This window comes from Aquila chrysaetos, chromosome 2 (assembly GCF_900496995.4).
Source record: "Aquila chrysaetos chrysaetos chromosome 2, bAquChr1.4, whole genome shotgun sequence".
Classification (NCBI taxonomy): Eukaryota; Metazoa; Chordata; class Aves; order Accipitriformes; family Accipitridae; genus Aquila; species Aquila chrysaetos.
This window is the reverse complement of record NC_044005.1, coordinates 38,136,681-38,157,473: the sequence shown is the minus strand read 5'-3', so window position 1 is coordinate 38,157,473 and position 20,793 is coordinate 38,136,681. Positions and strand designations below refer to the sequence as shown.

At 43.4% G+C, this 20,793-nt stretch overlaps 2 protein-coding genes across 8 annotated transcripts in view; one reads left to right on the top strand and one right to left on the bottom strand.

Moving 5' to 3' along the window:
• The window catches only part of ZFYVE26 (zinc finger FYVE-type containing 26), a 51,106-nt gene extending 36,270 nt beyond the window's left edge, over nt 1-14,836 (bottom strand). For 4 of the 6 annotated variants that reach the window (XM_041120591.1, XM_041120592.1, XM_041120605.1 and 1 more), the window contains exons 1-11: nt 14,718-14,836; nt 14,070-14,282; nt 12,506-12,584; nt 11,590-11,679; nt 9,868-10,420; nt 8,383-8,513; nt 7,370-7,534; nt 6,212-6,300; nt 5,756-5,916; nt 2,272-2,475; nt 1,043-1,696 (exon numbers count right to left, since the gene is read on the bottom strand). In XM_041120591.1, coding sequence (XP_040976525.1) covers nt 1,043-1,696; nt 2,272-2,475; nt 5,756-5,916; nt 6,212-6,300; nt 7,370-7,534; nt 8,383-8,513; nt 9,868-10,420; nt 11,590-11,679; nt 12,506-12,584; nt 14,070-14,260 — 2,317 coding nt within the window. In that variant the 5' untranslated portion in view covers nt 14,261-14,282; nt 14,718-14,836. The remainder of the gene's footprint in view (nt 1-1,042; nt 1,697-2,271; nt 2,476-5,755; nt 5,917-6,211; nt 6,301-7,369; nt 7,535-8,382; nt 8,514-9,867; nt 10,421-11,589; nt 11,680-12,505; nt 12,585-14,069; nt 14,283-14,717) is intronic. The other 2 variants (XM_041120596.1, XM_029996615.2) reach the window with 1 other exon arrangement.
• A 317-nt stretch (nt 14,837-15,153) lies between these two features.
• LOC115333580 (galectin-related protein A-like) lies at nt 15,154-20,607 on the top strand. 2 transcript variants are annotated; one of them, XM_041120613.1, is made up of 5 exons: nt 15,154-15,878; nt 18,227-18,315; nt 19,088-19,262; nt 19,631-19,809; nt 20,341-20,607. In XM_041120613.1, the coding sequence occupies exons 1-4, from the start codon at nt 15,855-15,857 to the stop codon at nt 19,772-19,774; spliced, it is 432 nt and encodes a 143-aa protein (XP_040976547.1). In that variant the 5' UTR covers nt 15,154-15,854; the 3' UTR covers nt 19,775-19,809; nt 20,341-20,607. The 2 variants fall into 2 exon arrangements, with proteins under 2 accessions (XP_040976547.1, XP_029852560.1); XM_029996700.2 differs by having other exon boundaries at nt 15,155-15,878; nt 19,631-19,815.
• Nucleotides 20,608-20,793: the final 186 nt, after the last annotated feature.

Below are 20,793 nucleotides of genomic sequence, written 5' to 3'. Positions count from 1 at the left end.
CAAGGTGAAAAGAATAAGAATTAAAATAGTAAAAGAGAGAGTTTGATTTGTCATTAACATTTTGCTGAAACAACTGGGTTCTTCAGTAACGCAGGGTAGTATGAGCCCTGACTTGGTCAACAATTCTGGAAGTGAGCAAGTAATGTGGGTTCCAGCCCTTGAGACAGAAAACCCAAGAGCTAGACAGTGTCAAGAAAAGCCAGCCATCTTTCCCTGAAAGATGTTCCCCAAATAGTTACCAACATTTGTCAGAAGTCAGGACTCAAAAGTACAGAATCCCACAGAAGATGCTGCCTGTCCAACAGAAACACTGAGGGCTGTCTACTCAAACATAAGTCCCATCGCATCCCCTCCTTTATATGGGGAGACTTTAGAAATAGTTGAACACAAGTTTGGAAACTTGGAACATTTAAGGTCCATACTGCCCAGTCTTTCTTGGGACATGGACTTTGCATGGTCTGAGATACACAATAAGCCACACTATGATACAAGCAGAAATGTGAGAGTAGCAGGGCTAACAAGTTATAGGATATGGAGAAGGGTGGGCGGGAAACAGGTTCCTGAGTGTGTTGTTTTAGCTACTCCTGAGGAGTGGTCTGCATCCCCGAATAATCCAGCTTCCTCTGATACATGTTCCTAAAACGTTTCCAGACTAGGCTAGATCAACACTCTGTCCATGAATGAGATGAATCTATCTGACTTGCACAGGATCCCACACCACCATGTCCCTTCATATCACTGCCCTGTTGACATAACTTGTGACCAAGCAGCAGGAGAAAGACAGGCAAACTGAAGCAGTGTGTCCACAAAGGGGAGGGAAAAAAAGAAAAAGAAAACCCAAACTTTCTTATTAGAATAGACATCACTGCTATTGGAAAATCGTGCCAGAGCCAGGCGATCTCCAACTAGGTCACTCTCCTAATATCTGCCAAAATGTGCTCCCTTAGTAAGAGGCTCAGGGAATGTAGTCTTGAGACCACTGCCTAGAAAGCTGTAACAGAACAGTGTCAATACATCAGAAACTACCAAATACAAAGCCTACCTGCATTTCTGTTACTCATCACCACCTTATATCGCCAGTGAGCTTCAGAAAGGTATTTGGAAAACTGTAACACACGACTTCCAAAGGCGTCTCTGCTTGCAGAAAGATTCAAGCACTCGACAAGTTCCAGCTCTTCACGAAGAACGTTACTGGAGTCCCATGGGAGAGAACTCTGAATTTCTTCCAGATGGTTGAGAAGCAATGTGAGGAAGGCATCCATGGCCACCTCATCCACTAAAAATCCAGTAACACCACTAGTGAAGTGTTTCAAATCCAGGTAGCTCAGCCTAGAGGTTTCACAGCTTTTGCCACCTAACATCGAGTCATGAAGATCTTGGGTATCTGTGTGAACTGTCTCAGCAGCCAGCAGATGCCTCTCTAATTTCTTTTCAGCCTCTATTAGGTGCTGTGGACTTTCAGAGGTAGAAGACCGCCGACTAGCACTGCCTTCTACACTCACAGTAGTAGTCTTTTTGTCAAGATCATCATCCTCTGAATAGTCTTCAGGTAGAAAAGCCTCAGTATGGAGGTCACTGTAGGAAACAAAAAGCAAGGAGAAGATGTTCTCCAAAACCTCCAGGCGCAGAGGAGCAGGAACACTCCTTAAGAACTGCTGACACTTCACAAGGTACTGAGGAAATACTGAAGAGCAATCTGTATAATTAAAAACAAAAATAAAGGACACTTACAAGATTTTTCAGGAGTTCTTTCCTCCAACCTTTGCCATTTAAGAAAATCCTAGAAGAGGGAACTGTCCCAGTGGCTTAGAGCCAATCATTCCTTCATGGATCAAGTAAATATATGTCCAACATTTTACATTTAGAAAGGTAGTGTACCTCCTCCCTCTCAGTAATGCCAATTATCGCCTTGTGCAATGATGTGCAAACTCAGATTACACCCCTTTTAGCCTTTAAGTCAGTTTTAGCTCTGGGAAATCATAAGCTCTTACAAAAGCATCCCTGCCATTACCATCCTGTATGTAATATCACCTTCTTTTTGCACTACATTTTTAATACAATTACCTTAAATGTTTTGGAACAAGACAGGTAGCTTATTCATATCTATTGTTACTAAAGGTAACAACACCTCAAAGAAATGCCATTATACTTGTTTGCAAAGCAGTCATAGCCCACTGAATAAAAACATCATATGTGCACAGGATGCAATATTATCCCAATACTAAATGATAAATCAGAGCCCAGCAAATGGAGAAGCACAGGCTACTGAACCTGAGAAAGGAGGCCAATCACCTGCTGGTTCTCCAGAAGTTGCGTCTTCAGGGATATCACCAAGAAGGCTGTGTACGCAATCTTTGCACTTGGAATGCTTATGAGAATTCACACAGAGAGCATAGATAGCATACTTCATGGCACAAAATGCTCGAAACAGTGCCAGATTGCGTTGCTGACTCAGGGTGTTAGGGAGTGTTGCTGCTGTGGAGAGAAATAAGGGTGTTGAAGGAGTAGGAAGGAGATGAGAAAACAAGTTAATTTTCTCCTGCAGTTCCCACGCAGCAATATTTAACCAGTCCTTCTTTCCCAGTGTCACATCTTTCTTCCCAGATTTGCTCTATCTCACTGTTACTTCACAACATATGAAAAAAAAAAAAACCAAAACCAAAACCAAACCCACAACAGGTAGGCACAGACAAGTCAGGTGTGGATCCCCTTCTGAAAAGGAAAATTTCTGTGAATTTGTGTTACAGGACCTGGCTACAGCACAGAATGATCAAAATCTGGTCATGACGAGTCTCATTAGAGGTATGTGGTTAAGCCACATACACTGCTGCATTTACAACACAGGGACAGACCGTGTCTCATTCCAGCATCTTAGAATTGTGTGTTCTATCACACAGTGGATAAGTAGGGAAATAGTGTAGACTGGCTATGACTGTAGTGAGAATAGATTACCACGACCTCTACAGATTTGTACTAATAAATAACTATCACGGTTGATTCTATCCACAACGGCCGGCCATATAGATCATATAAAATCTGCAATTGATTAAAGAAAAAGTACGGTCCCACAGTTTCCTTCACACATTTATGATAAAGGCAACTTAGAGAAGTACTACACCCACTCCTTCTCCTTTTTGCTTTTTTTTGAGGAAAGAAGGTGTCGCATGCCAGAGCCATGATCTCTTCTTAGTACAACAGAACATCAGAGCTGCAAATTATGTAAAAGTTGCATCATCATTCCCTTCACCCAAGAACACAATACAGAGTCATATATTCTGTTACGCTGGGTTTAGATGAATTATCCAACTACTGTACAAAGGTTAAAAAAAACCCAAAACAACAACAACAAAAAGAAAACACCAGACAGTGTTAAATTAGTGCTTGAATCCACTATCCTACATTCTCATACAAGGGGTAGATTGTCCCTCTGCCTACTGGCACACAGGAGAAGCATTAGCCAATTTTTTTTTTTTTTTTTTTTTAAACAAAGCACTGGTTTGATGTACTGACAATGTCCCCATCCAAACTCTAGGACTGAACAGCACTACCTAGAAAGTGTTTCAGTACCGTCCTCCACAAGGCTTGAGCATGATTTCAAAGAAAAGCACCTGAACTCTTCTGAAAACTACAGAGCAGCCAAGACAAAAGCCCTGAAAGCACAAACAGTTTGAAACCAATTATTCCCTATCACTGCAATTCTAAACAGCGACAATGGTGAAAACTATAATGCAAACAGCAGACAGAACTGAGGAAACATCCAAGTATCAATCCTTTGCAGAATCCACATGCCACAGAAATGCTATAATTCACCAGCAGCTCTACACTAATATGTAGCACCCAAAAAGCTCTCAATACCACTGTCTTAAGAGGACTTCATGCAGGTGAAGCCAGAGATCTGATAAATACAGTCCTCTGAAAAAGAGAAATAGCTAGCTGGAGATACTACAAGATACACACTAGTAATCAAATGCAAGTTTAATACACTTTTGCCTCCCATGTGGAAAGACTTGGATGCAGTGAGTCTGTGTCAGTATCTGCATCTAAACCAGCCCTTTTCCTTGTACTAATACCAAACAACTACTCTTTAACTATAAGCACTTGTTTTTCCTATGGCAGAAATATTAACACCTCATTCTTGAATTCTGTAACTCATGAGGAAATTTCTGCCCATCATTTCTTTTGTTAGTGTGACTGATCAAAACTAGCATTACGCACTGATCTGAAGGGTGCCTGAACACAACTGTCTACCAGTACCTCTACTTCAGTTTCACTACTGCAGCTGACAGATGTGTGTCAGAAAGAAGGGGAAGTATGTGGGGTGAGGGAGAAAAAGGCCTATTAACACTACCAACTCACACAAATCAAAACTTCATGACCCCTCTCCTCCCTTTATTTTAAAGGAGATTCTATTAAACTGTGTTTATATAATTATCTAAATTTTACAACAATCACTGGGCTGAAAAGAGAGAGAGGACTTGTCTTCCATTAACTAGTTCTGTAAATTAAGGTGATCTGAAAAAAGAAGTGAAACCACAGCTAGAATTCTTTTGCTACAGTCATGGAGCTCCCAGAAGGTATGATGGGACTGCCTCTTCCTGTTTCTGAAAGGTTTTGACAGAATTTAAGCAGAAAAGAATTAAAATGCAAGAACTGATTAAAAGACCCCAACATCAGCAACAACAAAACAATTAATTTCAGAAAGCAGGACACTGAAACTAGAGATCTATATTGAGTCTCAATCATTACATCTTTTAAGACTATTCAAGACAACCGTCATGATATTTAACAATAAAACCTGTAAAAGTAGGACTGGAAACTAACATCTTAACAATATGATACTGGAAGGAAAGAAAACTGCTTCCCACCAGGCAACCTGGAAAATCCACGCGAGATGCATCACTGAGAGGTCTCCATGCAACTCAGGTTGAAATTACACATGTACAAATTCCCATCCATAGAAGCAATAAGGCAAAAAATTGCAGCTTCTTAGGTTCTAGTACATGCAGAAGACTGAGCTTCTGTATCATTAAGAGGCCCTGGCAAAAAACAGCTTTAAATAGCAGCAGCTGAACCTGGACATAGGCCGCAATCAAGAGAGTGTACAAGGAGAGTCACTTCTGAGCAAACTAATGTGTTTAGGAATCTCAGGTATTTTAGGCACCAAATTGGAACATGGGAAAATGACAGAAGTGAGGCAAGAGGGATGTAAACACAGCCTGTAGGTAAGCCTTACTGGTTTTTAATATTAAAGTAGATTTGGTAAGACTTAATATTAGGAAAAAAACCAAAAAACATTTTGTATCTTTCAAAAATGTAGATGATATAGTATGAGACATTGTCAATTTCATCTGGCTTTGCCTTTTGATTTTAAATTTAAGTGCAGATAGCTGAAATCCAAAATATACACTTACTTTTCAAGCTAAGGGTATTATACAGTATATAATTTACGAGTAGCATATATTATGAGCATGTGCAAAGTCTTGTTACCATTTTGAAAATGCTGTTTCAGAGATCTGTCCTTGTGAGATCAAAGAGATCTCACAACTCCTTCTTGGGAGAGAATTTACTCCCCAAAAGGATTCTAAAATAATTTTTACATGCCCTCTAGTTTTCTTCTGTGAAACAGCTGATAAGTACTATCTTCCTCATTTACAGAAGTAGGTCAAAAGAACAGATTCTTCCTGGCAGAAATACTGAGCAGCACATACTTGATGGATAGGGGTTTTTCTGTGTTCTCACCACCCTACACATTTACCCTGCATCTGTTTGTCTCTAGCAGGAACTTTCTGAAGAAGCTCAATAACATCGTCTTCATTCAGTGCCAGAAGATTAGTGAGATGATGAAGAGAGTACACTGCAGTGTGGCAATCTAGACCGTGCAAGTGTTGCAAAAGAACCTTCCTTGGGATAGTAATACTGCAAGAGAGAACAAACAAAGAGGTGTCACAGACAGATTTAGGGGTCTCAGCCATGTTTAAAGACTTATCTCCCACTCTAATTCTGATTCAACCAAACTACTGCAGTTAAAAAGAAAAACAAATAGCAGCACTGATGGCCATGAAGCAATTTCAAGAGCTTGTGATATACAGTCACCAAGAGATGATTAGCCAAGATTCACAAGAAAAGAACACAATTTCTATTTGCATACATAAATTGACTAATGGGCAGATTTGGCAAGACAGTTTGGAAGAAGTCCTTCTGACCATTTTACCTGTTTTGCTGTATGCACCATTCAAGCACTTCCACCTGAGCCCACAGCCCATCACAGAAATCTTTCAGTACTGAATCATTGCACAGATCCTAAATGGAAAGATAAATAAAAGAATCCCTTTACAACAAATCCTCTAGTCAGAGAGCAGAACCAAGCCTGTGTCACATATGGGATGTTTGTAAGACTTCTTTATCCAGATGGGAACTTTCAAGTACAGAAAGTTACCAGTTTTATTACAAAGTCAGCAAGGAAGGGCTATTCTGAAAGAGCATCCAAATCAGTCAGCCTCCACTCAACACACCATGGAAAGGTGGCTACATCCCTTTTCAAGGTTAGCTTTCGAAATGCAAATTAATGCTTCTTAATAACAGTCTAAGACACTAACCTCTAGAGCTAATCATGTACTAGAACAGATGATATACTGGGTAGCAGACAGTTATTCTCCTTTTCCATCAGATCTAAGACTTTCACTTTGCAGAGGCTACTGAATAGACCTTCAGTCTGTTACCAATAGATGGTAACTGCCTTAAGGCAATACCAGCCTAGATCTGTCCCAATGATCCAGCAGTGCAAGGCTCCCCATCTCCCCACCTCTGTTGTCCAAGCCACTTGCCTGCAAGCAGACATCATCTGAACTGCAGCTACACTGTCTTCTTCAGAGATGAAGACTCCCCCCAGACAAGGTGGATCTTTGAGTCACAGCTCTTGTCATTTATCATTTCATTTTGAGAATGGGTATGGGAAATTTCCAAGCTATTCTGTTGCTGAACTCAGGTTAGTTGTGACCAGAATTAGTCACTATCCAGTGATGACTCACTGGATGAAATAACACCAACCAAACATCCGCCAGCTCTTAGAAAAACTAATCAACAACTGTTGCTGTCTTTCTCTCTGTTAACAGCCAAGGCTGAAGAGCTTATGCCAGAAAAACTTTCAGACTCTCCTGTGCAATCATACTCCCTTCACAGCTGAGAAGTAAGAAGAAAGGCAAGTGTCCAATAATGTTACCTACACACAACTGTAACATCTTAGCTTTTTTTATTCCATTTTGATAAAGTTTAACATTCTCATTGGAAACTCCCTGTTCCTATTTATTTTTGCAAACAAGTTGCATTATCTGGACTCAGACTGGGATGCTGCCACTTTCTGCTGATTTACCTGAGTTTTGTGAAGAGTCCATAACAATGCTTTTGCTGATTCCAAGCTTTGACAATGAGTCCATCCTAACAATACCAAGAGGCGGCAAAGGGGGTTGAATTCTCTCCTCAATAAGCTGTTCAGGCCTGAGTAGTCTTCTCTTTTTAGTAAAGTTAATGCAGTCACCTACAAAACAAAAGGAAAGAAGTATTTATCTTTCCAAAATGCAGAGACCTATAATGCCTGGCAGGTTATGTAAGCAAGTAGCCATTTCAGTATTAGCTTCACTAAAATGGTGAAGTTCTGCATCTGGAACTTCCCTAAACTTGTATTTTCCGAGCCATCAGGTTTACTCTTCAGCAAAACTGTCATAAGGAAAAAAGCCATCATTTCAAATGCTTACTACAGAGCCAGCTCACACTCCCTCACTACATTATCTTTACGTTCTTTCTATTGATTATGTCTCTGTCAAGGGCATTATGTAAGAAACTTGAATGAGCACATTATTTAGAAGTGGAAATATGTTCAACCTTAAAAACTTGCACTTTAACAGTGACAACCTACCCGTATACTATTTCTTCCATCTACATAAATAAATTCAAATAATTTAATTCACACCAGAGTATTTTTCACCAGGTCTTCAAGCTCTTTAAAACATAAATTTTACAGTGCAAACTAGTCTCACTGCCCCAAGTCTACCAGCATCAGAAAAGCAAAGCAACAAGTTCAAGGTCATGAGGTAAATCAAGTGGCATATCCAAGAAAATTACAATCAGAACATACGATATCTTGGAGATCTAATCTTGTCTGCATGCAGATGAGCTTTTCCAAAAATCTCACTGAATATTTTGAGTTCATCACACAGCTGAAAGTAGGGGAGTTATCACCAGTTACCTCCTTGTTCCTATAAGTCATGACCCCTACTAAACACTATTTGAATACAAAATGCTTCTGTGCACCGTCAAGACGTGTTCAATACAGGGACTGACTTTAGCCACCACTGGGTTTCCCTCTTAATGATTTTATGGCCATACCAGAATCTGTTCCAGAAAGTGCTTGCTGCTGCTCAAGCAGTAGAAATAGGCTGTCTTCCAGGAAGGAGACTCTTTGGGATCCAAGAACAAACTCATCATGGTTCGCTCTGTATCCAGCTGCTCAGACGAACCTAAAAAACATCACAAGATTACCTTACAGTACAGAGGGGCACCTTTGAAAGAAGCATAATTACTGTTAATTTAAACTGAGAAACTCAAGGTTTCCTCAAATACTAACCACCTGTTACATGGTAACAGTTAAGACTCTCAGATATTGCTACTGGATAACAAGAAAGCCAAGCAGAGAAATTTGATAGAAAACAGAAAGGTCAGACAGGAAACCAGGGAACTGTCTGGACAGTTGTTGATATAGCAAGAGCCTGTTCAGCACACAGGTTGTTTGCATTAGCTCAGGTCATACTACCTTTCTTTCTCTAGTCATACATATCTTATCTGTATGTGGCATGAATTCTTGCTTGTGCTCTGAGACACTATGCTGCTTTGCAGGGCCTTAGCAAAGACTTGTCCAGCAAATGCACTTCTCAGATCTGTGCAAAGCAAGAATTAAACTACTCCCAGTAAGAGTGAAGGTATCCATGTCTCCATTTCTCTTCCCCAACGAGGAAGCACTAACTGTAGTTATTATCAGAAATGCCAGTCTGCCACTCCACACCAGCCTGAACTTCCCTTCAGCAATCCCTATGAGTGAAGGGAGGAGAGAAGATACAAACCTCACTGACTTATACCTCAGTGTACAGAGGCGAGCAAAACAGGGTAGGCATTCTAGCTTTTCCCTCCTTGCACACTCACCTGCCACTTTCCTCATAAGAGCATGGGCACCACTTGCCATTCAGCTTCAGCTGAGATCCTCAACTAAATGTACCAGTCATAGGGAGCTAGACAGAAGCTGTGAAGTTAGAGCTGGTACAAAAACAACAGCTGGGCTCTGGCAAGCAAGCAGGTAATCAAACTGCATCTTCTTTCCAGCTGGGATATTGGCCCACTCCACATCTCCTTCCACTTCTAGAAGTTTTCTTTTCCAATATTAAGGGGTTTGAATGTTTTGGGATTACTGAGGTAGCTGAATTGTTATTGGCCTGAAATGGAACATCCTCCAACACAGATGATCCCAAGCTGGAGCTGAACCAGTAAAAGATTTATATACATATGGCGAGTCAATCTTCTAGTTACAAGCAAGATCTTCAGCAGGAGAAATGCTGAGCAGATTAAAATAGAGCACAAGGGGTGGTAAAGGAAGTGCTCACAAAAGAAGGCAGCATAGTCTGCAGAAATGTAGGGAGACCCCTGGGGTTCTTATGCCAATTCCTTGCTTTAAGTCATTTTATCATCATCTTTTACAAGACTCCATGGCTTGTTAAGGCACCTTAGCAAGAACACTGCCCAACTTCTTGACAACTTGCCTGTTTAATGCCTCGATGGCTTTGTTAAACAAGAAACGAAAACAAAGCAGAAAGTGAAACAAACCTTTTCGTATTGATTTTGACACCAGAAATTTTTCTCTTGTTCTTTCTATGAGAACACTGCTATACAGGCTTAACAGGCCATGACTCTGTTTCCTCAGCATACAGCTTAGTAGCTTCTCCTCCCTCAGTGGGCTTCCCTCAGTCCAGCATACATCCAAGAGCTCCCTGAACAGGTGCCATACTTCATCTGCCTGATGCTCCACCTCAAAAGTCACTATACTAAGAGCAGCATAAATTGTATCTACTAGTTCTCTTTGATCTAGTTCTGCTGAAATCTCAGAACTGCACTGAAGCCTCTGTAGAGATTTCAAGGAGTCACGAAGAAATTCAACAAAGATGTTTTGTAGAGAGCAATAGTGCTGGAGTGAAGAGCTGTGTGTGCCTTGTTCCTCCTGGAAGAACTCCAGCAGGGCTTTTGCCCTCTGGGGAGCCCGCAGCAAAAGCTTCCTGAGAGCTGAAACAACATCCAAACTGAATCTGTGAGAACAGCCATCTCTTCTTTTCCTGTCTGTGATGTGCTTGTTCTGGGTGCACTCAAATGCTTCAAACAGTTCCTGGTAGGGAAATAATAAAAGAGTAAGCCTTTCAGACTCCATTAAAAATATGAAATAAATTATTTAAAAAATAGGAGAAACTTGAAAGCAAGAAGATAAATCAATTTGGAAACATCCTGTGGCCTAGGAAATCCATCAGTAATGGTCCACCTTGTCCAATATCCTTCCTGGAAGAGTGGATATGCCTGAATATGTAATAAAAATACAAAGAATCCTATAATACACTACTACACTATATGGGCCATGTGCTCATAAGCAAGTTACCTTAGTTCACAGGCAGCTCCTATGGAATGGCTGAAGCACTACCATATTCTACCTCTTAGCAATACATTGATGTGACTGTATCTTCATAAGTCAGTAAGAGCATGATGATTAGTGTTCAGTCTTTTTTTTTTTTTTAACCCTACTTTTCCAGATTCATACCATCTATCTACCAACTGCATCCTCCTCATCAACGCTAATTATTCAGACTTGGTTTAAACTGGCCAACAGATTCAGAAGCCATCTCACAGACTTCTTTCTTAAGCAACAATAATTTTTCTTGCTAACAGAAGCAAACCTGCAATTCCAGAACTAGGAAGAGGAAAGCAAACAAACAAAAACTCCCAATTAGCCCTCCCAGTAAGGGGTGGGAAGGTGAGGGACAACCCAGTTCAATAGCAATTAAGCAGCACTTGTGGCACTCCTGGAACTATGCGAGTGCTGTCCTTGGCTGAAAGAGACAACTCAGGGAATATGCAGGGGAGACGTGGTTAGTGTGCACAAAAATGAGAATATTAGCAGTAGAAGACAGGTCCACAACATCCTTTTCTTTATTTGCTGGATCAAAACGTACTCTACCTACTAACGTGCCTGTGACAGTAATCGTGACAAAGATATGAGGTTGCCGAGTCTCCTATTTCTGTGCAACACTGCAGACAATGATGGAATCTTTCGTGACCTTGGAGGTTAGATGGTAACTTACACAGACTTCATTGGTCACAAACAGAATTCAAGCAGATTTCTTTTCATCAACAGTCAAGTTTACCTTGTTTGCTTTCAACCTGTAATTGCTAATTCTGTCTCCTTAGAGAAATATTGAACACCTTTTCCTTATTCATATCCCAAAACCTGATACAGTTGGACATTCTACATAACTAACAAGAAGTAGGGCATACTAAGTAGCTCACCTTTAGGACCTCCTCAGAGACATCTTTCTGTAGTTCTTCCAAGAACAATAAAAATTCAGTTTCTCTCTGAAGAACAACTGGAACAGTTTTCTGAAACAATATAAGAGAATGGGAAAGGCGTTAGCCAATAAAACTTTTATTTATTTACATTACCATATAAACCTAATCCTAGCTATCTCATTAACATTTTGAGGCAGACTGAAATATCTCTCTGAAGGTAACTATTTCTCAATTAAAGGCTATTCCACAATTAAGTTCTACTACCACACCAGTGGATTCCATTTACCTATACATTTGGAAACAGAAACCAGTGTCACACTGTCAGGAATTACAATCCAATCAATCAGAAACATCCTTCAACAGAAGGTAAAGAAAAAATGCAAGCCTAAGTAGTGACAAGGACAAAAGAATTTAAAAAAAAGTATGATCTCACATCCCAGTGTACCAATTAAAAAAAAAAAAAAAAGGAAAAAAAGGAAAAAAGACTAGTTTGCACCTGTCTGTCTGAAAACAGCAATACAGCAAGCACATCCCTCACCATCTAAAGCTTATAAAGAATTGTCTGATGCCTGAACTATTTCATCTTTAATGTAAGAAAGGTGCTACACAAACACAGAAGTTGCTACACTCGTGCTTTCCATTTACAGAAATGCTCAATGCTAAAAAGCCAACTTCTGTTACCTAAACAAAACAAAAAATACCCTTTCATTTTTCTCCCCAGTGTGGAGAAGATGAACAGTTGTTTCTTGACAAGCAAAAGCAATGCACCTCTCCAGCTACCTTGAGAACCCAATTCCATGAAATGTGGGAAAGCCTATAATTATAATAAGCAACTAGGCAGACATTTTGCACCTGGAAGTCAGCTAGAAGTCAGAGCTGTAAGTTGCACTTGGAAGTCAGCTAGATGTTTCTGTACCTGATTCCTGGCAAGCCATTTTTCCAGCACAAGAAGCCAAAGCCACGCAGTTCTCCATGGGCTAGAATTCTGTCCCCATCTACAAAAGCAATAAGCACATACACTGGATTATACAATGTCACTCCCATTTCTAAGATTCAGGGAAACACTGTCAGAGGTCATTTTGATTTTTTTATTTCTTTGTGTAAGATAAAAACAAAGACAACTAAACAGCTGAAGATGAGTCAGACAGGAAGATAACGCAGAGAAACCAGAATATTGGTACTCCTTACACATTAACTCAACGATTTCTGCTGTGCAAGTAACTGTTTTTAGATCTGCCAAATACCAACACTACTGTCATAGTTCTTTGCTTCAAAACAATGAAATTTATTTCTGGTCTGAAGTTCAGTCTGTATAGCCCTTTTTGAGCACTTCAGCAGATTTCTTTGAAATCTGACCACTTGCCAAACACTGCTATTTCCTCTTCTGTCTAGTTCTACCTGAAAAAAATGAAACTAAGTTTTAGGTCACAGCAGCACAAGCGCAGCTCTACATCCAAACTAAAAGTAATGTAATAATTAAACAAAGAATACTTCTAATTTCAATCAGCTTTTCATGTGCTGCAGTACTTACACACATATTCCAAAACCTAAACAGTTAGGGAACATATTCAATACTGTCAAAGGGACTAGGAAAAGGAAAAAGCACAAAATAGTTTATTGGCCTTTGAAAATCTCAGTGCTGCTAACTAAAGCCTTTAGATGTGATAGCCCAACTATCAAAGATAAAAAGATCAAAAATGGTTATGTCTCACATGGCCGTCAGCAATATTCATCTAACCACGTGCACATCTCCTCCAGACTCCTTTAACTGTTGTCAGTATAAACTATTTCTTAGAACCTTTACCAAAACGTTACACAAATTTTAATGTGAAGATGATCATCATTGGAGAGGGGGAATACCAATGCTCCCTGAAGTGCTAGACAGTTCACCCTTCATATGCACCTACCCGAAAAGCAGAGATCAAAACTAACTAGGATTGAGTAAAACCAATGCCATTTCAAAATCCAGCGTGAGAGAAATAAGATATTAGTAGCATAATTCAAAATTTTTAGAGTTTAAATTTTTAGAAATTGGCAGGTCTTTCAAGAGCGGGAAACAAGAAAACATTTAAAATACCTACAGTGCTGATCTTGGCGGTTCCATTTCTAAATTAACCAAAGCTCAGTGTCAAAGGAATGTAATTTCAGGAGATGTTCCTTCTCCTTATCCTTCAGCAAGATCTAACAAAATTGGTTCTGAAATGCTTCCAAATAGCTTTACGCTTGGATCAATCACCACATCAACTGCATAAATGAACACTGCTCGTTATCCCAGTAGACTGGGCAGCCTGCTAAGTGCTCGGGCAGAGATAAGACGTCAACATTCAGATAACAGCACATCTAGACACATCCAGGACACCTCAGCACGGAAGCAAGCGTTGTTTCCCAGGTTCTACCCGCGTCCCACAGTCACCGCTAAACTAATTGCTCCTCCTCATGTCACACTCAAGCCTACTGAACCAAAACAGTACCTTACTTACCTTACCCCCACAGGACAAGCTACCAGAGCCTGAAGAATTGCTTCCACCTTCTCAGGGCCATCCCCGTGCCACTGGCTGAGCTGGGGCACGCAGGCCTGCGCAAGTTCCCAGTCTCCGCGCCGTACGCACTCGCAGAAAAACCCAAAGAGCCGCTCCAGAGAGACCGCTTCTTCGTTTCCAAAAGAATGCATTTTCCCGGGACGAGCAGGTGACCTGGGGCAGGGTGACACACGCGAAGGATCGTGCCGTGAGGGCGCGCTGGGGCACCACCCCCGACTTCTCCGTCGCACCGACAGCGCGCCCGGGGCAGGGACAGGCGGAGAGCCAAGGCCTGGCTGCAGGGGGCTTCTTCCCACAGGGGCGGGCGGGTAAGGCCCCCACAGGCACCGCGGGCCGGCAACGCGGCTGCCGCTCGGCCGTGCCCGCGCCGCCCGGGGGAGCCCAGCCCGGCGGCCCGCGGGATGCTCCCGCCGCTCCCCACCGCCGCACGAGCCCCCGGGGCGCTGGGCTCTTCGGGGGGGCGCCCGCCGTTCTCTCCGGGCCGCGCGTTCTGCCGCGCACCCGCCCGCGGCCTCGCCCTCCTCCGCAAGGTCCGGCCCGGCCCGGCCCGGCGGCCCCCGGGGCCCGTCCTGGCGCGGTCCGCGTTACCTGACGGGGCAGGACGCGGCCAGCCCGGCGGCGCTGGGCTCTACTGCACCGCCCCGGCAAAGCCAGTCCTCGCCGCCGCCATCTTGGGCGCCGCCTCAGCTGACCGCGCCGCCGGGCGGGCACGCGGGCAGACGTCCGCCCATTGGCCGAGCTGGAGCAGAATGTAAATAAACCGCCATTTTCCTCTGGGGCGCCTGACGCCGCCTCGGGAACCCCGGCAGAGCAAGCCCCGCCCTCCCCGCTAACCACGCCCGTCCCCGCCCACCGGCACGCACCGCGGCCTCCTCCTACCGCACGCCAGCTCCGCCCCGTGCTCGGGCCTCTCGTGGTTCTGATTGGCTTCCGCCCGAAGCTCCGCCCCCTAGCGCGCAGTGGGACCGTCCCCTGGCGCGCAGTGGGACCGCCCCACCGCAGCGCCTCTCCGCGGCGTGGCGCTGGCGCCGGCACGGGCGGGCGCCGTGAGCGGGCGTAGGGCGGGGGGGCTCTGTGCGCCGGCTCTCGGAGGGGCGGCTGTATGTACGTGTATTGTATACAGCTATATACACACATAGAGAGAGAGGGGTATCAAATAGGGATATATACATACGTCTGTGTGTGTATTTACCCTTGTATATGTGTATAACCCTATATGCATACCTCTATATATGTAGGTCTGTATAGGGATATAAGTTCTATATATATTTACCCCTTTGAGAGAGGACAGAAACGGCATAAAAAAAATAAATGACATGTTATTTATATCTATTGCACGCGCAGATACAGTGTGTTATGCACAGACATGATTTTAAATACTTCCATAACAATGTGTCGGTATAGATACAAATACAGCTACAGGCACCGGCTTGCCAGGCAGTCCTGTGCGGGGCAGCGGCGGCCTGCCCACCCTCGCAGTCCCCCTGCCCTCGCACCCACGCCGGCCGTGTTATTTGTGAGCTTCCCCCAGTGGGACGAGGCGCGGAGGGCCGTGACTCAGCTGCTCGGCTGGGTGGTGTCCAGCCGGTGTTTGGCAGAGATAAGCCTCCCCCCGACATCCTCCCTTTATTCCGGGCTTTTTGTTTGCTTTTGTCCTAACACACAAAACAAAAACTCTTCCGAGGACTGCTGCGGTGGAGGCAAGTGTAAGAGGGCAGAGCGGTGATGACGGAGGAGAGGTGTCCCAAAGTAAGTGACCGAGTGACTCCCCAGGGCTCCTGAACAGAAAATTTGGGAAGGGGGCTATGTGTGTGTGCACATGCTGGGACCCACCGATAAGCCACATAAGATGCTGCAGGAATTTGTACCATTACCTCCTACGGCATCCTGAGTGTTCACCTGTCCTGTCAACTCAATGTCGGCAGAGAAACGGTGCGTGGGTAGTCATGCCTCTGAACTTCAGCCACGCTGGACGAGCTCTAAATGTTGAAACCATGTGGTCGTTGTTTGATCTATTCAGTTCTGATTCCTTGTGCCTTTAATGATGGTGCTTACCACGGTGCAGCTCTGTGCAAGCAATTTCTCAACATGCACTTTCAATTTGGGATATTATTTTGTATCTTGTCTATTGTGTAGGCAAGGAAGGAGCTTTAGTGGGACGCAGGACCTATGAGGATGAAGTTCATTTAGCCTGGGATCTTTTATGCTTATTACCCACTCTCTAATTGCTTTATCCAGTTTAAAGTATCTCCTTACAGTCAGACTATTTACTCGAGGAGCTGCTCCCTCACGTAAGACATCTCAGGCGGTTGGCGCTTTTCTGTTGTTAAAAAGTTCAAAACATACCTACTAGAGTCACCTGCACACTTCTGCAAGGGTAAATGGACATTATTATCAACCAGCAGTAGTGCTGTCATTTTTTAAGGTACTTTTAAATTAATTTCTTCCAACATTGGCTTTGTTAGGAATTAGAGGTTCATTAATATATCTGTGAAGCTGTAAGGGTGGATGGATGTAAATATCGAGGTGGGAAAATAAATTGTGAAAGGTCATCTTAGCAGAAAATATAACTAGTATATTGAAATTAGGAAATGGAGTATAGGCAAAACATTTTTCATCTTGAATTTGTGTTTCCATTAAGCAAGCTGGCATTCAATAATTTAAAAAGCTAACATTGGTTATATTTTCCAAAATTTAGAAATACGTATGAAATACCCGTAGCAACTTACGCTTGAATGAAAGCTCATTTGCTGTCAACAGAAATCTGTGGGTTTCCATGCTGATGTAGTGCTTCTCATAGTCAAAATACTAAACCATACATATATTGTGCAGGTCTTCTAGCAAAATATGTGTGCATTTTTACCTTGGAACACTGGAACGATAAAATGCTTTTTATCTAAAATAGGGTCTGCTGTGCATTGCCTTGGAATATTATCAGTGTTACGCAAACTGCTAATAACACTTTGTGTTTTATAGCAGCTTCTTTCTAAGTGAACCTGCACAGGGAGCGATTACATGCTACACTGTGGTACTCTGGCGTTTACCTTTTAAAGCCATTTCTGAAACTGAAGTCTCAAAATGTCCCTAACGCTTGTTTCCAAGCTCTCTCTCTTATTTTTCCATGTCAACTGTTGCCTGTATTAGTTTCTCCACTGAGTGTCAAAACTGTCAGAGAATTACTTGTAGCAAGTAAATGTAGCCCTGATCTTTGGGTGGAGTTTGCAGCTACAGGTCTCTGTGGTCGGGACAAAAGTAGATCCACCGAGAAGCCATTTTCTGGCTTTGAAAAAGTGATGGGGACAAGCGTGACTGGGATCAGCTGTGAAAACACGGTTGCATTCCTGTCAACGTGCAGTGGCGGGGCAGCATCTACGCTAGCTTTGTGCTCTTATGCCGGAGGACAGAGGCTACCCGGCCCGGTGTAAAGCCTGCTGGTGTCAAGTTAGCCTACCGAAATCTGTTAATGACTTGGAGCTGGCAGAGTAAGTTCACACAGAGTCCGCGCTCTGCGTCATGCTGCCACAGAGCTTTTGATCTGCTGCATGGAGCGCTGCAACCAGATCTGTTGTGTCGTTAGACCGTAGCAGCCGTCACTGGCTCGTCCCAGGTGCGTCAGCTGCCTGGGTCCTGTCACTCGTGAGATGTGTGGGTCACCGCAGCGCTTGCAGTACCTGCTCTGGTCTTGGGGAGTGGTGTCTGTCACCTGAAGTCAGTGGTGGCTGTTCCCAGAGCCACCTGAGGCACGCCGTCAGGGTCGTCAGTCACACATATCCGTCAGGTAGAGCACCGACAGCAGCCACTCGTCTTACTGACAGCGGTTTGGGTCAGAAACTGCCCACCGGAGCCGGCAGTCCTGTCAGGCAGCCAACACCTCGTTACCAGTCATTTGGTTGTGGCGGCCCTCTCGCTCGCCTCAGATACCAGCGCTGACAGAATTTGTATCAAATGTGCAAGAAGTACTTTAGGCCGGAAATATTTTTAAGTTCTTTTGTACATGTAAAAATAAAATCAAGTTATATGAGGTGGCCAAAGCAGCTGTTTAAACTGGTTTACCCACAGCATGACCTACTGCAGAACATTTTCACTGTTCCCCGCAGGTGGAGCAGTATGTTGGTGAAATTAAAGGCGGCCTGAGACCAGCCATGAAACTCACGGTCATAGGAATGGTACACTCCAACCCCAAGAGGTAGGTGAAGGGGCTGGTGGGGGCTTCACCCTGTCATACATGCTCCTATCTGTCTTCTAAATTCGAAAGATTTCTTGAGGGTCTGTGCTCTTTGGAGGAAGAAAGTCAAACAGATTCATAACTTACAGCTTGCTTTAATTTTCCTGCTCTTAGACCAAGATAAAAAGGGCACGAAAGTATTCACTGTTCAGCCTCTCTGACTGCCCTGTCCGGATTTTCTACTCCTTGCCCTTATCTACCGTGAACCAGAGGGGGCACACAAGTGGCATTTGTCCTCCAAGAAGAGGTGGAATTCTGAACCTGCATCTTGGTTGACTGCTGCAGGCTGGAATCAACACCATTTAAAAACCAGTGGTTTTGGCACAGGAGGTGCAGGTTCATTGCTGTGTTTAATCTGGGTGACAGCAACTAAGCTTACCATTACACTTTTTTGCATCTACAGTGATCAACTCCAGTGCTTCCACTGGTGAAGAGCTTGCCATAACCTTTTTTAGGACACAAATTAGAATTGGCTCATGCACAAATGTTGGTTTGATTTCAGTCACAAGAGAGGGAAAGCAACATCAGAATTCACTAGCATCCTACAGGAAACTGGAGGAGAAACAAAGACCAGCCTGTTCTCATCCCTTTCTGTAGCTTCTAAGCCTGTAGAAGTCCTGTGTTTCAGTCTGACAAGGAATCAACGGCTGTCTGTAGTCTTTATGGGCATCTGCCGTGTTCGCCATGTCCTTTCACATTTCTGAAAGTCCCAGTCATTTAATTGTTTTTTCAGCTTTTCAGTGACTCTGCTCTGTGACCCAGTGGATGCAAACAAAGATGTTGGGCTGTTATTTACAGTTAACTTTAGTGACAAATCCATCACCCGAAATGCACGAATTGCTGGGAAATGGGGAAGAGAAGAGAAGACTATTCCCTACTTCCCATTTACAGCAGGCGACACATTTAAGGTAATTTTTGGGTTACTATGAAAAGGGTGGAGAAAAGGAGGGGCAAAAGGCTGAAAGCTAGGTATATGACCACAAACAGCTAACTATTGACATTGCCAGGTTAACTAGTCTAGTATGGCACAGAGAGCAACAGTTCAAGCCCCAGTGGGAGAGATCCATTCCTTTCTCTAGTCTTAGTGAGAGAACTCACTACAAGGAGCTTTACAGTATCATCTCAGCAGAGGGTAGGTTATTTATTAGGGGCATTTCAGAAGAACTGGTAGACTTTGTGCTTCACTATCACCATCACATGGGGTTCTAAGTCCATGCTGGTGAAATCAACTCTGCTGCTGATCTCTAACACCCTCCCCTGTCCTTTTCCATTGCAGATGGAGCTTTTATGTGAACACCAGCAAATACGAGTCTTGCTTGATGGACGGCAGCTCTGTGACTTCACTCACCGCATTCAGCCCCTGAACTTGGTGAAAGCTTTGCAGATCTCAGGGGACATCAAGCTTACCAAAGTGGCTTGAAAAAAAGGAGGCCACAATGTCACCAGGGGACAGAGGCAAATGTACTTCCTCCTGTCTGAGAAATGTTTTATCTTTTTCCCCTGGATGATTCTGGAGAGTGGGAACCGTATCTTTTTAATTTGCTGATGTGTTTAAAATATACACCTTTTTTCCTCATACACACTCAGCAATTGCAGAGCTATGGCTGCTCCCGGTAAATCAGAGAGCCTTTGCTGAGATACTCTTTTGGCCTCCCAAACTGCAAGATTTATGATGCTATGCAGTATCTCACATCCTCATGGTCCCCTAACACCCTAGGCATGCCAGCTGCTGCAGCTCAGTCCTCTGCGGTGGGGTGGCTGTTACCCTTGTGACTAGAACTGGGCAGTGTGCAGGTGGTGGGACTGAGAAAAGAGAAGCAGGAGATTTTCTTACAAGTGAATAAGGGAGTCTGGTGGGCCCCAGCAAGGCTCATGTTATCAGCAGAGAATTGCTTTTCCTGGAAGCTCTGCTCAATCAGCACAAAGCCATCTGTGCTTCCCAGTACAGAACAATAAATGCCTTACCAGCATCCCTCTCTCTTGCAGGTAGCGTTCTTGTGAACTGAAAGGTTTCAACAGCTGTGGACTTCACAGTCTTCTCTGGACCAGTCCTAGGAAATGGTATCTGTAGCTGAAACCGCATTGCCCATTTTTTTATCTAATTAAAACTGCATCTTGCTGGCAAACTTCTTTACCAGCTCTGTTAAATGTTTGAATGCATGTGAGTGTTGTGCTGTTATTTCATTGCTGTAGATTTACAAAAAAGTCCTAAATACATGGCTATTCTAATACATATATAAACATATATCATAGCTGCTGCCTTTGGCTCTGTCTGGTTGGTTATAACGCAAGATGAAGGAGAAAGTCTCCAGATGGAGAGACTTTTTTTTCAGTACATAACTCAGAGAACAAAAAATCTGCAAGGAGGTGGTTCTGTGGATAGAGAGCTATCAAATTCCTGTGTGACTTCAGGGAAGATATATAACATGCTGTCTTCAG